This window comes from Zalophus californianus, chromosome 5, assembly GCF_009762305.2.
Source record: "Zalophus californianus isolate mZalCal1 chromosome 5, mZalCal1.pri.v2, whole genome shotgun sequence".
Lineage (NCBI taxonomy): Eukaryota > Metazoa > Chordata > Mammalia > Carnivora > Otariidae > Zalophus > Zalophus californianus.
Genome location: NC_045599.1, coordinates 11,375,299 through 11,393,678, shown reverse-complemented (window position 1 = coordinate 11,393,678; position 18,380 = coordinate 11,375,299). Strand labels below are relative to the sequence as shown.

Genomic DNA, 18,380 nt, shown 5'->3' with positions numbered 1-18,380 from the left:
GATGAGGGTGTCTGTGGGGGTCATTCTACCACAGTCTACCCTCTTGCTCCCAGAGAGCAAGGCCCATCCCATATGCAAAGTAGATTGACCCCATCCCAGGGTCCCCAAAGTTTCCATCACACTGTCAACTGAAAGTACAAAATTTTGCCCAAATCTCAACTCAGAAAGTCCCAAGTCTCCTCATTTAAGTTAGGTACGGGTAAGGCTCTATTATAATCCATCTGGGACACCGTTGTTCCCCATATTTAGAACTGGTAAGCACGGGTTAGAAACTTACCAAATTTATCTGGCCAAGAATAAATGAACCTAGGATTTGACCCCAAGCAACTTCTGTTAGAACTTGTTCTCTTTATACTTAGGTCTTTCAGGTAAGAGTAATCTGGGCCACATCCAATTTTTGTGTTTCCTACTGTATCAAAAGAAAAAAGATGGTAAATGTTTTATATATATGGTATACGTGTTTAATAGATAGTAGTTTTAACACACAGTGCGTGGCAAATAATGGCCAAATCTAAATTTGAGGATCGTTATGCATCTGAGGCTCAGTCAAAAAGGCCACTCCGGCATCTGTGGCCATCGTGGGTGTCCTGCCCACCCTGCTCTCTGAGGTTTGCCAAGTTGTCTGTCGTCCACGACCATTAAGAAGGAGCAGACATGCTTCTCCAGGAGCTCCAAGTTCTCTTGGCTCAATGAGGTGTTGACACAGATGGTGAGGCAGTGAAGCCATCAAGGGCCCAAAAGGATTTTGTAGGAAAAGAAGGAACACTGAGGGCTGGAATCGTGCTGGTTGCTGAAAGATGAATGGGATAAAAGAGGGTAAGGACTTTAGTGTTGAAGAGAAAGAGGAAGGAGCCCCGTGTGAGGAGTCCATGAAAGGCAGGGCTGGCTGTTGGGCCCATGGACGCCCTCAGCGTTCAGGACTTCCCATCTCCTTGGCAGCTTGAGGTGCTGCACGGCCTGTCCCCTCTGCCCAGTGTGCCTTTGTCCCCACTCTTTCCATGGCTGCCTCTTCTTGGCCTTCAGGAGTCAGCTCGAGTGTTACACCCAGAAAGGAATTCCCCAACCACCTTATAGAAAAGCAAACCTCCGGCCACTCTCCATCCGATTTCACTGAAGCAGGTAGGAGTATCTGAAAAGGGTCCTACCTCTTTTCACTCCTTAATTGTCTAAATCTTACCAATAGGATGGGAGCCCCATAGGGCGGAGACATTGTTTCATTCACAGCCTTATCCTGAGCACTTAGACCTGAACAGAGCAGGTCCTTGGTACCTATTTATGAAGTGAATGAGAAAAGCTCTCAATCTCATGTGACAATTCTGCACTCATGTACCCTTGTGCTATGGTCCTTTTCCCTTGTCACCAAATCACATGTGTCATAATATTTTATATTAAGTATGGAAATTCTGAGGATCATGTTTTTAAGCCAGAGACTTCTTTCATCGGGCCCATGTCAGTGGCTTGTCTTTTGGTGTGGGTTCATCGATCACGTATGTAGACAAACCAGTTGATGAAGGAAGAGCTTTTATATGTGTTTCGTGGGAGGGGACAGCATTAATGATTCCATTTAGCAATGGTGCTTAAGCCTTTTTTTTTTTTTTTTTTTTTTTTACTGGCTCAAAGAGCCCTTTGAAAATCAGAATGCTCAAGTTCAAGGCCAGCATACCACAAATTGGCATACAATTTCAGAAAAGACTTCTGGACCCTCGCAAGGTCCCTGGGAGCCCCAGTTAAAGAACCCTGTCTTATGTGAGCCAAAGCGCATGGACAGTGGTGGCTGTTTCAGGTCATTTTTGGAGCCGGGAGGGTGTTAGCAAGCTAGGCTACTAGTTAACCTTTTAAAAGTTACAAAGGGGTTTCCAGGAAACATCAGAAACTGGTGCTACCTTGTCCCAGGCACATCCACCTATTTCACAAGGTCTGTTCTCTGTGTTTCTAACAACACGAAAGACACTTCAGACTTTCACAACTTTACAGATCCAGTTGCTAGATGTGTCCTTTAGAAAGTCTGTATGGGAAAATAATACATAAATAAAAATTTTTAAAAAATTAAAAAGGGATATAGGATAGTGAAAGAAAACAGACACAAAACAAATATTGTATGATTTCACAGTTATGCAAGGTACCTAGACTAGGCCAATTCATAGAGACAGAAAGTAGACCGGAGATTCCCAGGGGAAGGGAGGCGGCGGGTGAGAAAGTTAGTGTTTCCTGGGTGTAGAGTTGGAGGTCACGAAAATGATTTGAGTGTAGATAGTGGTGATGGGTATACAACATTGTGAATGTTGTATCTGGTGTTACTAAATTGCACATTTGTGAATGGTTAAATGATAAATATTATATATATTTTTCCATAATTCGGAATATTTTTCCCGGCGAAACTTATAAAATGCCCCATCATGAAATAGGGGAAGGGGAGTAAGAGTATACTTATCATGAAACAGAACAGATGAACATAGGGGAAGGGGGAAAAACAGAAAAAGAGAGGAAGGCAAACCAAAAGAGACTCTTGACTGTAGAGAACAAACTGAGGGTTGATGGAGGGAGGAGGGTAGGGGGATGGGCTGGATGGGGGATGGGCACTAAGGAGGACATGAGCACTGGGTGTTGTATGTAAGTGATGAATCACTAAAGTCTCCTGAAATCTGTACCACACTGTATGTCAACCAACTAGAATTTAAGTAACAACTTGAAACAAACCAAAAAGAGTGTCCTTATCATGGCAGACAGTGGAGAGGTTGTTCCTGGGGAGAAGACAATGCAGGAGTGGGTTTTAAAAAAAAAAGTTACACTTACCATGATGAGCACTGAGTAATGTATAGAATTGTCAATCATTGTATTGTACACCAGAAACTATGTTAGTTATATTTGATTATACTGAACTGTATGTTAATTATACTGAATTTTTTTATTTTAAAATTTTTATTATTTTTTATACTTGAATTTTTTTTAAAGATTTTATTTTTAAATAATCTCTAGACCCAACTTGGGGCTCAAACTCACAACCCCAAGGTGAAGAGTCACATGTCTACTGACTAAGCCAGCCAGGTGCCCCTCTTCTTGAATTTTAAAAAAACCATCACTTCAAAGAGAACTTTACAAATAGACTCATGGGTGTTCCCCAAGGAAAGCAGCAATGTTTTTCTTTTCATTCAAGATTTTATTTAAATTCAAGTTAGTTCACATAGAGTGGAGTATTAGTTTCAGGAGTAGAGCAATTCCTCAGTTGCATATCATACCCAGTGCTCATCACATCATGTGCCCTCCTTAATGCCCATCGCCCAGTTACCCCATCCCCACACCCCTCTCCCTTCCAGCAACCCTCAGTTTGTTTCCTGCAATCAAGAGTCTCTTATACTTTGCCTCCCTCTCTGCTTTATCCTATTTTATTTTCCTTCCCTTCCCCTATGTTCATCTGTTTTGTTTCTTAAATTCCGGACATATGAGTGAAATCATAGGGTATTTGTCTTAAGAATGTCTTAAAAAATAAACCAAAGTGGGGGGGGAGTGTGTGTGTGTGTGTATGTGTGTAGAGATGAAACATACTGTCATAGAAAACACAAACAACATAAAAAGCCTATGGTAAAGACCATTCTTCCCATTCCTGCCCCCAGGCTCTCTTTTCCTTTCTAGAAGAAACCTATGTTACCACTCTCTGTGTTTGCTTATTTATTTATTTTTGTCATTTATAAGTAGGGTAACAGTCTGAAGTCCAGGCTGTGCACTTACAAGAAGAGCTTTCCATATCAGAATGCCAACACTTCCTTCTTTCTTTCCTACTGATGGGGTCATGGTTTTCCATTGTACCATAGTTTAGCTCATCGTTGGTGGACTTTGACATGATTTCCAGACTTCTACAGTTACCAACAATTCCAATGAATAACCGTGTGCAGAATGTCATTTCACAAGTATCAGTTGACACATTTTGTTTTTACAAAACCAACAAGATAACTCAGCCCCCCGGAAATGACGGAACAGCACAAGGTCAGGGTCAACTGCGCTGCCTGAAGAGTAACCCTCCCGTGCAGGACCTGTCACCTGATGTCACCGCTTTTCATTTTAGTGTTTCCGCCCTGTTCATTGGTCAGATGCATTTATGGGAAGCCTCCAGTGCTTCCAGAAGCTTGACGCTCACAGAGATTACTTATCACAGCGAGAAAGCCTGGGGAAAGCCCACGTGTTCCTGAGAAAAATGAATGATTTAGTCACGGTCAATTTAGAATTCTGCTTCTGCTCCACAGGAGAGCTGATGCTTTCCTGATGTTGTCCTTGTTGTCACTGAGCTTTTTGGGTAGTGAAGATGGGAGAAGATGTGGTAGCTTCAAAACATGCCTCACAGTTACTTAATGGGGGGCATCTTGTTTGTTTTTCAAGTAATTCACAAAAAGACATAAAGGAACTGTGAGAGACTCAGATCTACTGAATGTGGTTCCGAACACTGATTTAAGCCTAAATCAGTGGTCTGAGGGACATCCTTAAACAAGCTCAGGAAGTGATTGTTTAAAATATTTATATCTAGGGCACCTGGGTGGCTCAGTTGGTTAAGCGACTGCCTTCGGCTCAGATCATGATCCTGGAGTCCAGGGATCGAATCCCACATCGGGCTCCCTGCTCAGCGGGGAGTCTGCTTCTCCCTCTGACCCTCCCCCCTCTCACATGCTCTCTCTCTCAAATAAATAAATAAAATCTTTAAAAAATAAAATAAAATAAAATATTTATATTTATGTATCCATACACTATAGTGACGTGTATGATGTTTACCCAAAAGTGCAATCAGAAAAATTCCTTGCACAGGAGTGGTCGAAATATTATAGAACTAGAAATTAATGCAGTTGAGGATTGGTCAGGCTTCAATGCCAAGAGCCCTCCTAGGCATGCCATAGCTAAGACAAAAAGTGTCATTACAACTATAGATCACTGCAATGCCCCTTTCAAAAAGATGGCTCTTGTATGCTTGTAAGTTTATGCAGGATTCATCTAACTGATAAATATAAAATAATGAGATCGTGCCATCACGAAGATGAAATATACTTCAGTGAGCATTTGTCCAAACAAGTCTTATTATAAATGAAACTGAAGCAGGTGAGGTTAAGGTTGACCAGTATGCCCGAGCAATGTCGTGCTTGTGCAGGTCCACACATGGGAGCTGAGACTCAGGAATTCTGTAAGCTGATTGGTAGATGAAAACCGATCACAATGGGAATGTTTGCACTGTGGGAATCTGTCAGTGCTGTAAATCAGGGTAGTTCTCTTCCTCCAGAGACCCTGTCAAACATTTGCTGACATACCACTGTATCTAAGGTTGTTCAGCCAATTCAAAATAAAGACAAGTTTTGCCTGGAATATGTAAGTATACATTTTCACCTTTTTGTTTTTATTGGGCTTTTAAATTTTTAAATTGCGTTTAAATGTTTAAATCAAACATTATTTTCACTTCAGAGAAATCCTCTAAGGTAAGGCAGGAATATTGTTTCTCCCCACCCCATTTCAGAGATGAGGACATTTAGGCACAACGGAGATGAAATATTTTGCCCAAGGACGCACAGCTAGGTAATGGAAAAACCAAAACAGATGGTTCTGCTCAGGACACGTTGGACCTCTGGCAAAAGAGGAAAACTATTGCGCAAGGACAGAAAATCAACAAGGTGCCCCACGCAATGGTGACCCTAAGACTTTCCTGCCTGAAATCTGTTAACTGGTTGTGATGTTGTAGTTAAAAAAAAAAAAAAAATACTGTTGAGGTACTTAGTCTGGATGGGCCAGTGAAGGGTCTTCTTTGTCCCAAGTGGATCCAATGAGTTATTATTATGTCATAGCAAAGGTTGGGACTGGGCTGTGCTTTATTCTTATTTAGGGTTATAATTTTTAGGGCTATGTTCATAATGAGACCCTATGACACCAGATCAGGATTCCAGGTTGTTTCCATTAAGACTCGTTCAAACACAAAAAGTAAAAAAATAATAATAAATGAATAAATATATAAATAAATAAGACTCATTCAAATGCAACTGCCTAAATGTAACCCACACAGACTTGAATAAAACAAGGTCATGTAACTGTGAAGTCCAGGGGGTATTCAGGCAAGGGTGGATCAAGGGATCCAAACTGATATTTAGGACTCTGTTTTGCACTCTCTATTTTGCACTCTCTATTTTTTAACTCCCAAGTCTACCCTTGTGGCATTAGTATCTCCAGGCTTACAACTTCAATTTCAATTTCGGTAGGATAAAGGGTTATTTCTTCATAGTCTCTCTGTAGTAGTTAAGGGATCCAGCTACGTGGGCTCTGATTGCATCATATGCCCATCCCTGACCCATTTGCTAGGATATGATCTCTGCCCTGGCCTGAGTCATGTGTTTGCCTCTGGAGTCAAGGCTGGAGCCACCAAATCAAACGCATTGGTGTGGGGGTTGAGGTCACCAAAGAAAATTAGAATTCTGTTATGAGAAGAAAGAAGGAAGAGGAGACTACACGGTAGGCAGAAAATCAACAGATTTCCACTACCCAGGAGCTCGATAGATATGTGTTGAATTTATGAATGTAAGAACGAATGAAAGATCACAGCTACTAAATCATCATCACCTTTTTACCCCCGATAATACCATTTTAAACAATGCAAGACTAGTCGTTTTTCTTTCTCTTCTTTTCCTGATGAAACTTAACAAAACACTCCATCGCTCCAAAACAGAGGACTTTGCAAATAGACTCGTGGGTGTTTTCCAAAGAAAGCTGCAATATCTAAATATCTTCCATCAAGCCCATAGCAAAATTCTTCCACCAGAATTACAGCCTTGTGTAATAGGAGGCAAGTGGGCTTTTTTCCATTGTCCCAGAATCTGGCTAGGTCTTAAGGCTGAAAACGAAAGGTATCACGTACCCTCATATTCTAAAGAGGACAGACACAAGTCACTAAGAGGTTGGGGTCAGGCATTTCTGTTCAAAGCATGTCGGGTGTTGGCAGATCCTGCTGTCTTAGCAGCAACCCTATCCCATCTACTCCCCAGTCTGCATAAAATAAGGCAGAGGAGCTGGGAGTCTTTATACTGCCATTGTGAATTGGTCAAAGCACTCTTGGGAATGTTCATTGGAATGTTCAATGTTCTTTGGGAATATTCATTCCCAAACTAGGACTGCAATAAGGCTGTTAGAAACATGTCTGCCTTCAGCTCAGGCCATGATCTCAGGGTCCTGGGATCAAGCCCTACGTCGGGCTTCCTGCTCAGTGGGGAGTCTGCTTCTCCCTCTCCCTCTGCTGCTCCCCGCTTGTGCTCACTCTCTCTGTTAAATAAATAAAATCTCTTAAAAAGAAAGAAAGAAAGAAATCAAGAAATCAAGAAATCAAGAAAGAAAGAAACCAAGAAAGAAAGAAAGAAAAAAGAAAGAAAGAAGAAAGAAAGAAAGAAAGAAAAGAAACACATCCCCGCTCCTGTTGTGACCACACTTGCCCCTCACCTGCCCACAATAGAACTGAGTCTCCCATTCAGATCTCAGGCATCCCTGAGCTTTGGCCAGATCACACTTTCCTGGCTCACTTGCTTTGTTCTCCTGTCCCTTGCCTGAAATGCACCCTGCCCCAGTACCCTGACTTCTGGGAGAAATAGCAACTCCTCTCCAAGTTGATACTCCCCTGTTCAAGGATCATGTCTTCCAGAAGGTCCCCCCATGGGAGGGAATCTCTCCATCTCTGGGATTCCATAGAATTTCACTTTTACTCTCTGGTAGCTGTTGAACGTTCAGCTCTGCTACAGGAATTTGTGTTTGATCTACTACCAGATAAAAGGCTCCTGAGGGCTGGACAGCCCCTAAGGCAGAGCCTTATTCAGTGGACCCCAGCTTGTTCTTCTTGTATTGAGTTGCAGCAAGACAATTTTTTTTTAGAATATTAATTTGTGTCTTACTTATGCTATTTTAGAGAAATCAGAAAGAATACCAGGCACTGTTTTGTTTTCTTTTTTTTTTAAGATTTTATTTATTTATTTGAGAGAGTGAGAATGGAGAGAGAGCATGAGAGGGGGGAGGGTCAGAGGGAGAAGCAGACCCCCCGCTGAGCAGGGAGCCCGATGTGGGACTCGATTCCGGGACTCCAGGATCGTGACCTGAGCCGAAGGCAGTCGCTTAACCGACTGAGCCACCCAGGCGCCCTGTTTTGTTTTCTGATTGTATTTTCCCTCCCTCATTCCAAGAAAGCAGTTGCCTTTGAAAACTCTTGCCTCGGGGGCTAAAGAAGTAGCTTCTGAACAACCTCTCCTTCTGGCCTTTTTCTCCCCCTAAAGCCTAAACCGATTGAAGAGATGATGGTGTGTGTTCAGGGGTAGGGTAGGCTGGGGAGGCAGGCTCTTTAGAAGTGCTTTGTGGCTGGCAGCTGAATGGAAAGGATGTGGTTCTCTGGAAAACAGTATGGAGGTTCCTCAAACAGTTGAAAATAGAGCTACCCTATAACCCAGGAATTGCACTACTGGGTATTTACCCCAAAGATACAAATGTAGGGATCCGAAGGGGTACATGCACCCCAATGTTTATAGCAGCAATGTCCACAATAGCCAAACTGTGGAAAGAGCCCAGAAGTCCATCGACAGATGAATGGATAAAGAAGATGTGGTTCATATATACAATGGAATATGTATCAAAAATATTATGCAGCCATCAAAAAAATGAAATCTTTCCATTTGCAACGATTTGGATAGAACTCGAGGGTATTATGCTAAGTGAAATAAGTCAATCAGAGAAAGAGAGTTATATATCTCACTGATATGTGGAATTTGAGAAACAAGGCAGAGGGAAAAATGAAACAAGATGAAACCAGAGAGGGAGACAGACCATAAGAGTTTCTTAATCTCAGGAAACGAACTGAGGGTTGCTGGAGTGGAGGTGGGTGGGAGGGATGGGGTGGCTGGTGATAGACATTGGGGAGGGTATTTGCTGTGGTGAGCACTGTGTATGGCATAAGACTAATGAATCACAGACCTGTACCCCTGAAACAAATAATACATTATATGTAAATAATAAGAAAATTAAAAAAACAGATATGTCGTTTGCAAATATCTTGCCATTAAAAAAAAAAAAGATGTGATTTCTTTTAGTAGGACCTGTGCTTCATTCCCTAGAAGTATTTCAAAAAAGAGTAGGTCTATGGTGCACCTAAAAAGGCCAGACTCTAGGAACTAGTGTCTCCAGCCGTGGCACAAAGCAGAATCATTCCCAGGACTATACAGATTTAAGCAATAAGCCTGTCAGTAACAACCAAGATGAACTGAAGCCTAGAGATACTTAGTCCGTCAGCATTCACATTCTTGAATTCTTCTGTCATCCTGAGAGGGAAAGGAGCTCCCTCCAATAAAAATTAAAAGCCTGGTAGGATATTGGCCAAGAGTTGGAATTCATTTGATCTATAGAAAAATAAAATAATACAGCTTTCAACGTTAGCTAAGGTCTTGGCTATTGAACCAAATGCTGAATCAAAAGGGATTTTCTCTAAACTGGGATCAGATTCATCGACTTGCACTGCACTGGACCCCAGGGCGAGAATCTGCTAAGAACACCTGAGTTTCTAATCCAGAAAAAGTTCAAGTCATGAGCAAAAGAGTGCAGACAGATAGTGTAAGAATAGAGGATGATCCGAAGGGGTACTTGCACCCCGATGTTTATAGCAGCAATGTCCACAATAGCCAAACTATGGAAAGAGCCAAGATGTCCATCGACAGATGAATGGATAAAGAAGATGTCGTATATATATACAATGGAATATTATGCAGCCATCAAAAGGAATGCAATCTTGCCATTTACAACGACGTGGATGGAACTGGAGGGTGTTATGCTGAGTGAAATAAGTCAATCAGAGAAAGACATGTATCATATGACCTCACTGATATGAGGAATTCTTAATCTCAGGAAACAAACTGAGGGTTGCTGGAGTGGTGGGGGGTGGGAGGGAGGGGGTGGCTGGGTGATAGACACTGGGGAGGGTATGTGCTATGGTGAGCGCTGTGAATTGTGCAAGACTGTTGAATCACAGATCTGTACTTCTGAAACAAATAATACATTATATGTTAAAAAAAAAAAAGAAGAAGAAGATAGTAGGAAGGGAAAAAATGAAGGGGGGAAATCGGAGGAGGAGACAAACCATGAGAGACGATGGACTCTGAAAAACAAACTGAGGGTCCTAGAGGGAAGGGGGAGGGGGATGGGTTAGCCCGGTGATGGGTATTAAGGAGGGCACGTTCTGCGTGGAGCACTGGGTGTTATGCACAAACAATGAATCATGGAACACTACATCAAAAACTAATGATGTAATGTATGGTGATTAACATAACATAAAAAAAAAGAATAGAGGATGGTGTCATTCAGGGATCAGGTGAGCCCCTGCAAGCTGTGGAGCTGAGAGATGCACTTTGGCTTCCTTCTGCAAGTCTGCATTTTGCAATATGGCAGCTCATAAAATAGTCATTCTTGGTCCTTGGCAGGCAGCAGCCACTTGCCAGAGGTTCCAAATGCACATCATCATCATCCACAAATAACAATGGTTAAGTACTTCCTATAAACGTGTGATACATGGAAGCCTTCCAATTTTTCTCAGGTAGGAGATGAATAAATGTTATGGGATGCCCTGGGATTTTTTTAGAACTTTGATGACAAAAAAAATTGGGAAAAAGTATGATTTAAAGTTGTAAGCCATTGGGTGCCTGGGTGGCTCAGTGGGTTAAGCATCTGCCTTTGGCTCAGATCATGATCTCAGGGTCCTGGGATGGAGCCACACATTGGGCTCCCTGCTCAGCGGGGAGCCTGCTTCCCCCTCTACCCCTCCTCCCTGCTTGTGCTCTCTCTCTCTCTCAAGTAAATAAATAAAATCCTTAAACAAAAAAATAAAGTTGTAAGCCCTTTCTGAATGACTTTTGGGAAAAACGAACTCTTTGTTCTTGGAAAAATATTTCAGACAGTCTTTGAATAACATAAATATAAACTGAGGAACCAAGGAGACCCCACCCCTTTCTTTTGGGAACCCTGAGAGGCCACTGTTTATCTCTATACAGATGTTGAGATAAATAAGCTAAGTGCTCTGGGCGATCATATGAATAGGAGGTATGTCTCCACGGACTTTGTCGTTACTTTGGAATAAGTGGATCTTTTCTCTGTATGGATGGTGTGTGTGGTCAAGCTGGGTCCCACAGAAGAGTAGTTGCAGAGACTGGTGGGAGACACGAGATAGCTTCATGGTCCCCTTCCTCTGCAGGAGAGACTTGGGAAGGACCTGGCCCGGCTTAGAACAATCGTGCAGGTGACCTTCTGTTGGCGGTGATCAAGACCTGTTGAGTAAGGTATTGCTGCTGGACCATTTGCTGTTGTGAGTGTCTCGCAGCAGCCAGAGGGCCAATCACATCTGGAGGCAGGGAGTGGGGGACAAGCTGGGGCAGCCTTTCCTCTCAGTCATTCTGGGAAGAGGCGGATTCTGGCTGAGGCCAAGAGGAGGTGGGCTATGAGAAGGGCGTGGGAACTCCTTCCTTTTCCCCAGCAGATGTTGCAAAATGTGATGCCAGTCTGGGATTTTTGTAGTGGGGGCAGGGCGAGTCCCTCCAGGTGGAAGCAGGAGGCAGCCCTTTGGGGGATCCCAGAGCAGATCTGAGCTCTCAGAGAAGCCACATTGAGCAGGACTATGAGGCTCTGCATTATACAGAGTTCATTTCATTGTACCCAACCCCTCAGAGATGTCGTCTTCATTTCAACTTAGTCATTGTGGGGCTGTGAGCGATCAAGGGAAGGTTCAAGTTGGACGCCCAAAAGGGCTTGATGTCTCCTCTCTGAGGCCAGAGTTGGGGACACAGTGATGTGTCCAAGGACCAGTCATCCCCAAGAATCACTGGCAACAACATTAGGCAAGACAGCAAGAAGAACCAAGAGGGCTTGTTGCATATGCATGAGACAGCATCCTGCACATTCCTTTTTTTTTTTTTTTAAGATTTATTTATTTGAAAGTGAGAGAGACAGACAGACAGCACCTGGGAAGGGCAGAGGGAAAGGGAGAGAGAGAGAGAGTCTCAAGCAGACTCCATGTTAAACACAGAGCCGGATGCGGGGCTTGATCCCAGGACCCCGAGATCATGACCTGAGCCAAAACCAAGATTCGGACACTTAACTGACTGTGCCACCCAGGTGCCCCACATCCTGCACATTCTTCAACATGCCTGGGGGTTGCTTTGCAAAGACCAGAGTCTGAGATCATGCTGGTGGGGTCTGGAATCTTCTTCATGAGAATATTAATAGAAATGTGATGATCTAAGGTCATGGTTGCAGGCCTTTTAGAGCTTCTGTGGGCTTACAGCCTGAGCAGCATCTCCTGGTGAGGGAGGCCACCTGGCCAAGCAGCTGTCATCCTCTGTCTCCGGGTCCCACCTTCTTATGAGACTTTTCCACCCCAATTCCTGCTGCCACCTCCCAGCCTGGCCCCAGGGAATGCTTCTCCCCCTCTTCAGCACTTTGGCCTGAGCAAGGATCAAGCTACTCTCCTTAGATCTCTTAGCATGGAATTATCTCAATACTAAAAGAAGTCAACTCATACTCAAATAAATTTTAAATTTGAAACAAATACCGAACTCTAATTATTAAAAAAGGCTGACTTGCTTTAGGCTATATGTTTTTAATTTTTCAGAACAAAATATTGGCCAAAATACATGATAAAAAAAAGATATTATAAATAACACAAAGTTTTTCAATATGCAGATCCAGATTCCACCATAACTTCATTCTGGTGCTGGGGGCAATTTCACACATATCTCTGAATTCTTTGTCTACACTCCAGCCTGTCTCTATGGACCAAATGCCATCATATTATCTACCATAGTACAGTGGTGTTTTGAATGCCTTATTCTCTCTTTCATCCCAGTCACCCACCTTAGTGGCTCCCTACCCTTCCTCATGTCCATCCCAAAGGACAGGCTTTCTTCAGAGTTGATCAACAATTCAGAGTAGGCTGACAGAGCAATGGCTATACAGATCCGCAATACCACAAACAATGGCAGAGTCGTAGCATATTCTTACCACAGTTATAGAAAAATTTTTTTAAAAGATTTATTTTTTAATTTATTTTAGAGTGAGAAAGAGAGCACATGACCGGGAGGGGCAGAGGGAGAGAGAATCCCAAACAGACCCCATGGGGAACTGAGCACAGAGCCCAATCTCAGGACCCTGAGATCACAACGAGAGCCGAAACCAAGAGTCAGACGCTTAACGAACTGAGCCACCCAGGCGCCCCAGTTAGACACATTTAGGAAGAGGAAGACAGTTTCTCTTACACCCGGCTACTCTGTGTGGCTGATTGTGCTTTCCAAAATGGCTACAGCAAAATTTGGGGGCCTGCATGATCTCCCAGAACGTATTCCTATTTCCCCTCCCCAAACGGAGGCAGGGCTTGTGAATGAATAGAATGTGGCAGAAGTGACATCCCACATGATTTCCAAGGCTAGACTACCCTTTCTACTTCCTTGAGTGCTCTCTCTCTCAACACACTCACTCTTTGGAAGCCATCCACCATGCTTCAAGGAAGCTCAAAGCAGCCCATGCAGAGAGACCACATGGAGATGCCCAGGTGAACAGGAATTGAGTCCCTTCCTCCCCCCCCCCAAATAGCCAGCATAAACTATGAGCTATGTCAGTGATTGAGCTTCCAGATGATTCTTGGTATCACAGAGCAAAGAAAAAGCATCCTCTTTGTGCCCTGTTGGAATTCGTGACCCTCATAATCATGAGCATCACAAAACGTTGCTTTACACCATTACATTTTGGGGTAACTTGTTACCCAGCCATAATTCCTAGAACATGCTAATAGATTGGATATACAGATAGTGACTGAATCCATATTTATTTTCTTCATAGAATTTACACTCCTCTATTTCTGAGATTCCTTTCATGGCTGCACAAAATGTGGGAGTTTCAGGGACCCTGAGTTTGGACCAGTCCAGAGATATTCTTAGGAGTCAGACATACAGAGTTGGAAAATACCAATTTTGTTACTGGTATGTTGATTGGTAAATATGGCTTGAAAACCACAGCCAAGTGGGTTTGCTAACATCTCGCTCCTCAATTAGACAAGGCCACTCACCCCTAGGTACTGGCCCAGCAGAATAACTGTAGACCTCCTCCCCACTTCCATCCCCCCAACCCTGAGCCGAGCCACATAGATGCCTTGCTCTAAGGCAGGGAACCCTTTCTAACACAGAGAAAGGGGCTCAGTGAGCATGCCCAGCTCCTTTTCCCAAACTCACCAATCAGACCACTCCCTCCTCCTGCCAGCAGAATTAGGGGTGGGGAAAAACAGCAGGAGGGCTAGCTCAGCAGAGCAACTTCCCCATGGGAGCCTGAATGTCATACCTTTCAGTCAGATTACTATGACATAGTTATATTTCTTAAGGTTTTCTACTTTAGCTTTGTTCTAAGCAAACACTCCCATGAAATCAGGGATTCTATGGGCTAATTATATATTTTTTCCAATATACATTAAAATAACCACTCAACTATTAAAAATTGTCCATGTGCCATTTAAAATAATTTCACATATATCGGTGACTTGGGGAAATGATACCATAAGAAACTGAAACAGATCACCCCACAAAATGAGAATGAGTAAGTTCCAGCTCAGGCAGATACATAATTGTTTGATCAAAGACAAACATGACCCACGAAAATTGACATTAAATTAAAAAAAATTAGAGAGGATTACATGTTACTATTTTTTTTTCCCAATGGTGTAATCCACAGGGAGGATGGTAGCAGAAAATTTATGAAGCAGGAACTGAAAATCATATTACATTAAAATGGGGTCTCCTGGGGGTGCCTGGGTGGCTCAGTCCGGGAAGCATCTGCCTTTGGCTCAGGTCATGATCTCAGGGTCCTGGGATCGAGCCCCGCATCCGGCTTCCTGCTCAGCGGGGAGCCTGCTTCTCCCTCTCCTTCTGCCCCTCTCCCTTGCTTGTGCTCTCTCTGTCAGATAAATAAAATTTTTAAAAAATAATAAAAATAAAATAAAATGGGGTCTCCTAATTCTTCCTGTCATGCCAGCATTGTGGGTTGATTCAAATGACTATTATTCTCGATTCTGAACCTTCATGTGTTTATGTGCCAACTGCTGTTCTCTGAGTCTTTGAGGCAGAAGTTTGCTCTACCTCACCCTTGGTAACAACAGCTGCTGCCCATTTTTTTTTTCCTCTCCCCTTCTTCTTTGTCTAGCTCCCAGAGCCCACGGGGGAGATGCCAGAGAGGGATGCCAGCTTAGAGTGCGGTCACAGAACCATAGCAGGATGGTGGTTAGACTGTTTTTGGTTGCTGATAGTGGTCTCTTTAGGGCTGTTTCCATTTGAGATTTAGATATCAGTTTGAAAGAGAAGATAATCTCCTTTCATCCTGACAGCCCACACTGGAATGTCCTTGTCACTTGGTTTCCCCACTCACTGCACGAAGAGGGAGAGCTCTGGAAGCCAGGCAGGCCATAGAAGTAAAAATCAGTGGTACCAGAGCTGGAAAATGCCCTCTTGTTATCAACGACCTTTTTTTGCCAAAAAGGACCTACTCAGTTGAGGTGAGGCTGTCGTTTCTCACGATTTCTTAGTCACTGTTCTGAAGTTCAGCTTCTATCTCTTGACTTGCCTTCCCAGCTTATGCCAAACACAGATCTGTTCTGGGAGGAACAGAAAGAACACTCAGTCAGGAGCTGGGTTCTGACTTTGCTCTGCTACCAGCTCGCACTGGGATATGGGCTCCTAAGTTCTTCGGGCCTTGGTTTCCCCCTCTTTCAATTAAAGGAATTTTTTCATACTGAGCTCCATAGAACCGTAGGATCCCTGGATTTTCCCCAGACTTAATTCATTTATTTTTAAAGATTTTATTTATGTATTTATGTATGTATTTATTTATTGAGTGTGTGAGTGGGGGGAGGGGCAGAGGAAGAGAGAACTCCAAGCAGACTCAGCGCTGAGCAAGGAGCCCAATGTGGGCTTGATCTCATGACCCCAAGATCGTGACCCAAGCTGAAATCAAGAGTTGGATGCTCAACCAACTAAGCCACCCAGGTGCACCTCCCCAGACTTAATTTAACGAGGGATTTACAGGTTTAATGAGGGGTAAAAGATAGGATGGGAGTCTGGGATTAGCCTCCTCCCTGTAACACACACACACACACACACACACACACACACACACACACACACAATACCCAACTCTGGGGCGCCTGGGTGGCTCAGTTGGTTAAGCACTGCCTTCTGCTCAGGTCATGATCCCGGGGTCCTGGGATCGAGCCCCACATCGGGCTCCCTGCTCAGCGGGGAGTCTGCTTCTCCCTCTCCCTCTGCCCCTCCCCTCTTACCCACTTGTGTGCTCTCTCTCTCTTACTCTGCGCTCTCAAATAAATAAAATCTTTAAAAACAAAACAAAACAACACCCAACTCCTCCAGCAACCAAACCAGCTTGGCTTTGAAATTTTACTTTATATCTTGGAATTCTAGGAATGGTTTTGTTTGGTATGGGGAGAGAACTCACTGCTGATTTTTTTTTTTTTTAATCCATAGGATTTAAAAAGGTCTTTATTTTTTTTTTAAAGATTTTATTTATTTATTTGAGAGAGAGAGAATTAGAGATAGAGAGCACGAGAGGGAGGAGGGTGAGAAGGAGAAGCAGACTCTCTGCCAAGCAGGGAGCCCGATGTGGGACTCGATCCCGGGACTCCAGGATCGTGACCTGAGCCGAAGGCAGTCGCCCAACCAACTGAGCCACCCAGGCGCCCTAAAGATTTTTTATTTATTTATTTATTTATTTATTTGAGAGAGAGAGAGAATGAGAGATAGAGAGCATGAGAGGGAAGAGGGTCAGAGGGAGAAGCAGACTCCCTGCTGAGCAGGGAGCCCGATGTGGGACTCGATCCCTGGACTCCAGAATCATGACCTGAGCCGAAGGCAGTTGCTTAACCAACTGAGCCACCCAGGCGCCCGGATTTAAAAAGGTCTTTAAAGAGGCTCTCTGCTCCTCCCCGTTGGACAGACAGCCGCGAATTCTGGTGCAATGCCAGCCACGTCCCTGAGACACGATGGTGAAGGTCGGAGTGAACGGATTTGGCCGTATTGGGCGCCTGGTCACCAGGGCTGCTTTTAACTCTGGCAAAGTGGATATTGTCGCCATCAATGATCCCTTCATTGACCTCAACTACATGGTCTACATGTTCCAGTATGATTCCACCCATGGCAAATTCCACGGTACAGTCAAGGCTGAGAACGGGAAGCTTGTCATCAATGGAAAGTCCATCTCCATCTTCCAGGAGCGAGATCCCGCCAAAATCAAGTGGGGTGATGCTGGTGCTGAGTACGTTGTGGAGTCCACTGGGGTCTTCACCACCATGGAGAAGGCTGGGGCCCACTTGAAGGGCGGGGCCAAGAGGGTCATCATCTCTGCTCCCTCTGCCGACGCCCCCATGTTCGTGATGGGTGTGAACCATGGGAAGTATGACAACTCCCTCAAGATTGTCAGCAACGGGGGCACCTGGGTGGCTCAGTCGTTAAGCGTCTGCCTTTGGCTCAGGTCATGATCCCAGGGTCCTGGGATCGAGCCCCACATCGGGCTCCCTGCTCGGCGGGAGGCCTGCTTCTCCCTCTCCTGCTCCCCCTTGTGTTCCTTCTCTCACTGTGTCTCTCTCTGTCAAATAAATAAATAAAATCTTAAAAAAAAAAGATTGTCAGCAACGCCTCCTGCACCACCAACTGCTTGGCTCCTCTGGCCAAGGTCATCCATGACAACTTCGGCATCGTGGAGGGACTCATGACCACCGTCCATGCCATCACTGCCACCCAGAAGACCGTGGACGGTCCCTCTGGGAAGCTGTGGCGCGACGGCCGAGGGGCTGCCCAGAACATCATCCCTGCTTCCACTGGTGCTGCCAAGGCTGTGGGCAAGGTCATCCCTGAGCTGAACGGGAAGCTCACTGGCATGGCCTTCCGTGTCCCCACCCCCAACGTGTCCGTCGTGGATCTGACCTGCCGCCTGGAGAAAGCTGCCAAATATGATGACATCAAGAAGGTGGTGAAGCAGGCGTCAGAGGGCCCCCTCAAGGGCATCCTGGGGTACACTGAGGACCAGGTCGTCTCCTGCGACTTCAACAGTGATACCCACTCCTCCACCTTCGATGCCGGGGCTGGCATTGCTCTCAACGACTAGCATCAGTTGGATGCTAGATAGGACATCTAGCATCATAGGCAGCCCCTAAGTTGGCTGTTTGTATTTCCACCAATAGAAAATGTCAAGCTCATTTCCTGGTATGACAATGAATTCGGCTACAGCAACCGGGTGGTGGACCTTATGGTCCACATGGCCTCCAAGGAGTAAGAGCCCCCTGGACCACCAGCCCCAGCGAGAGC

General features: G+C 44.5%; 1 protein-coding gene across 1 annotated transcript; it reads left to right on the top strand.

Moving 5' to 3' along the window:
- Nucleotides 1-17,044: 17,044 nt before the first annotated feature.
- On the top strand, nt 17,045-18,180 carry LOC118357023 (glyceraldehyde-3-phosphate dehydrogenase-like). The gene is made up of 2 exons (XM_035727820.1): nt 17,045-17,491; nt 17,698-18,180. Exons 1-2 carry the CDS (start codon nt 17,060-17,062, stop codon nt 18,178-18,180), a joined length of 915 nt encoding a protein of 304 aa, XP_035583713.1. The 5' UTR covers nt 17,045-17,059.
- Nucleotides 18,181-18,380: the final 200 nt, after the last annotated feature.

Bases quoted from the DNA above. Each gene is read 5' to 3' on its own strand.
- LOC118357023 (XM_035727820.1), top strand. From the start codon at position 17,060: ATGGTGAAGGTCGGAGTGAACGGATTTGGCCGTATTGGGCGCCTGGTC. The intron at 17,492-17,697 runs GTCAGCAACGGG...TAAAAAAAAAAG, and splicing joins ATGACAACTCCCTCAAGATT to ATTGTCAGCAACGCCTCCTG.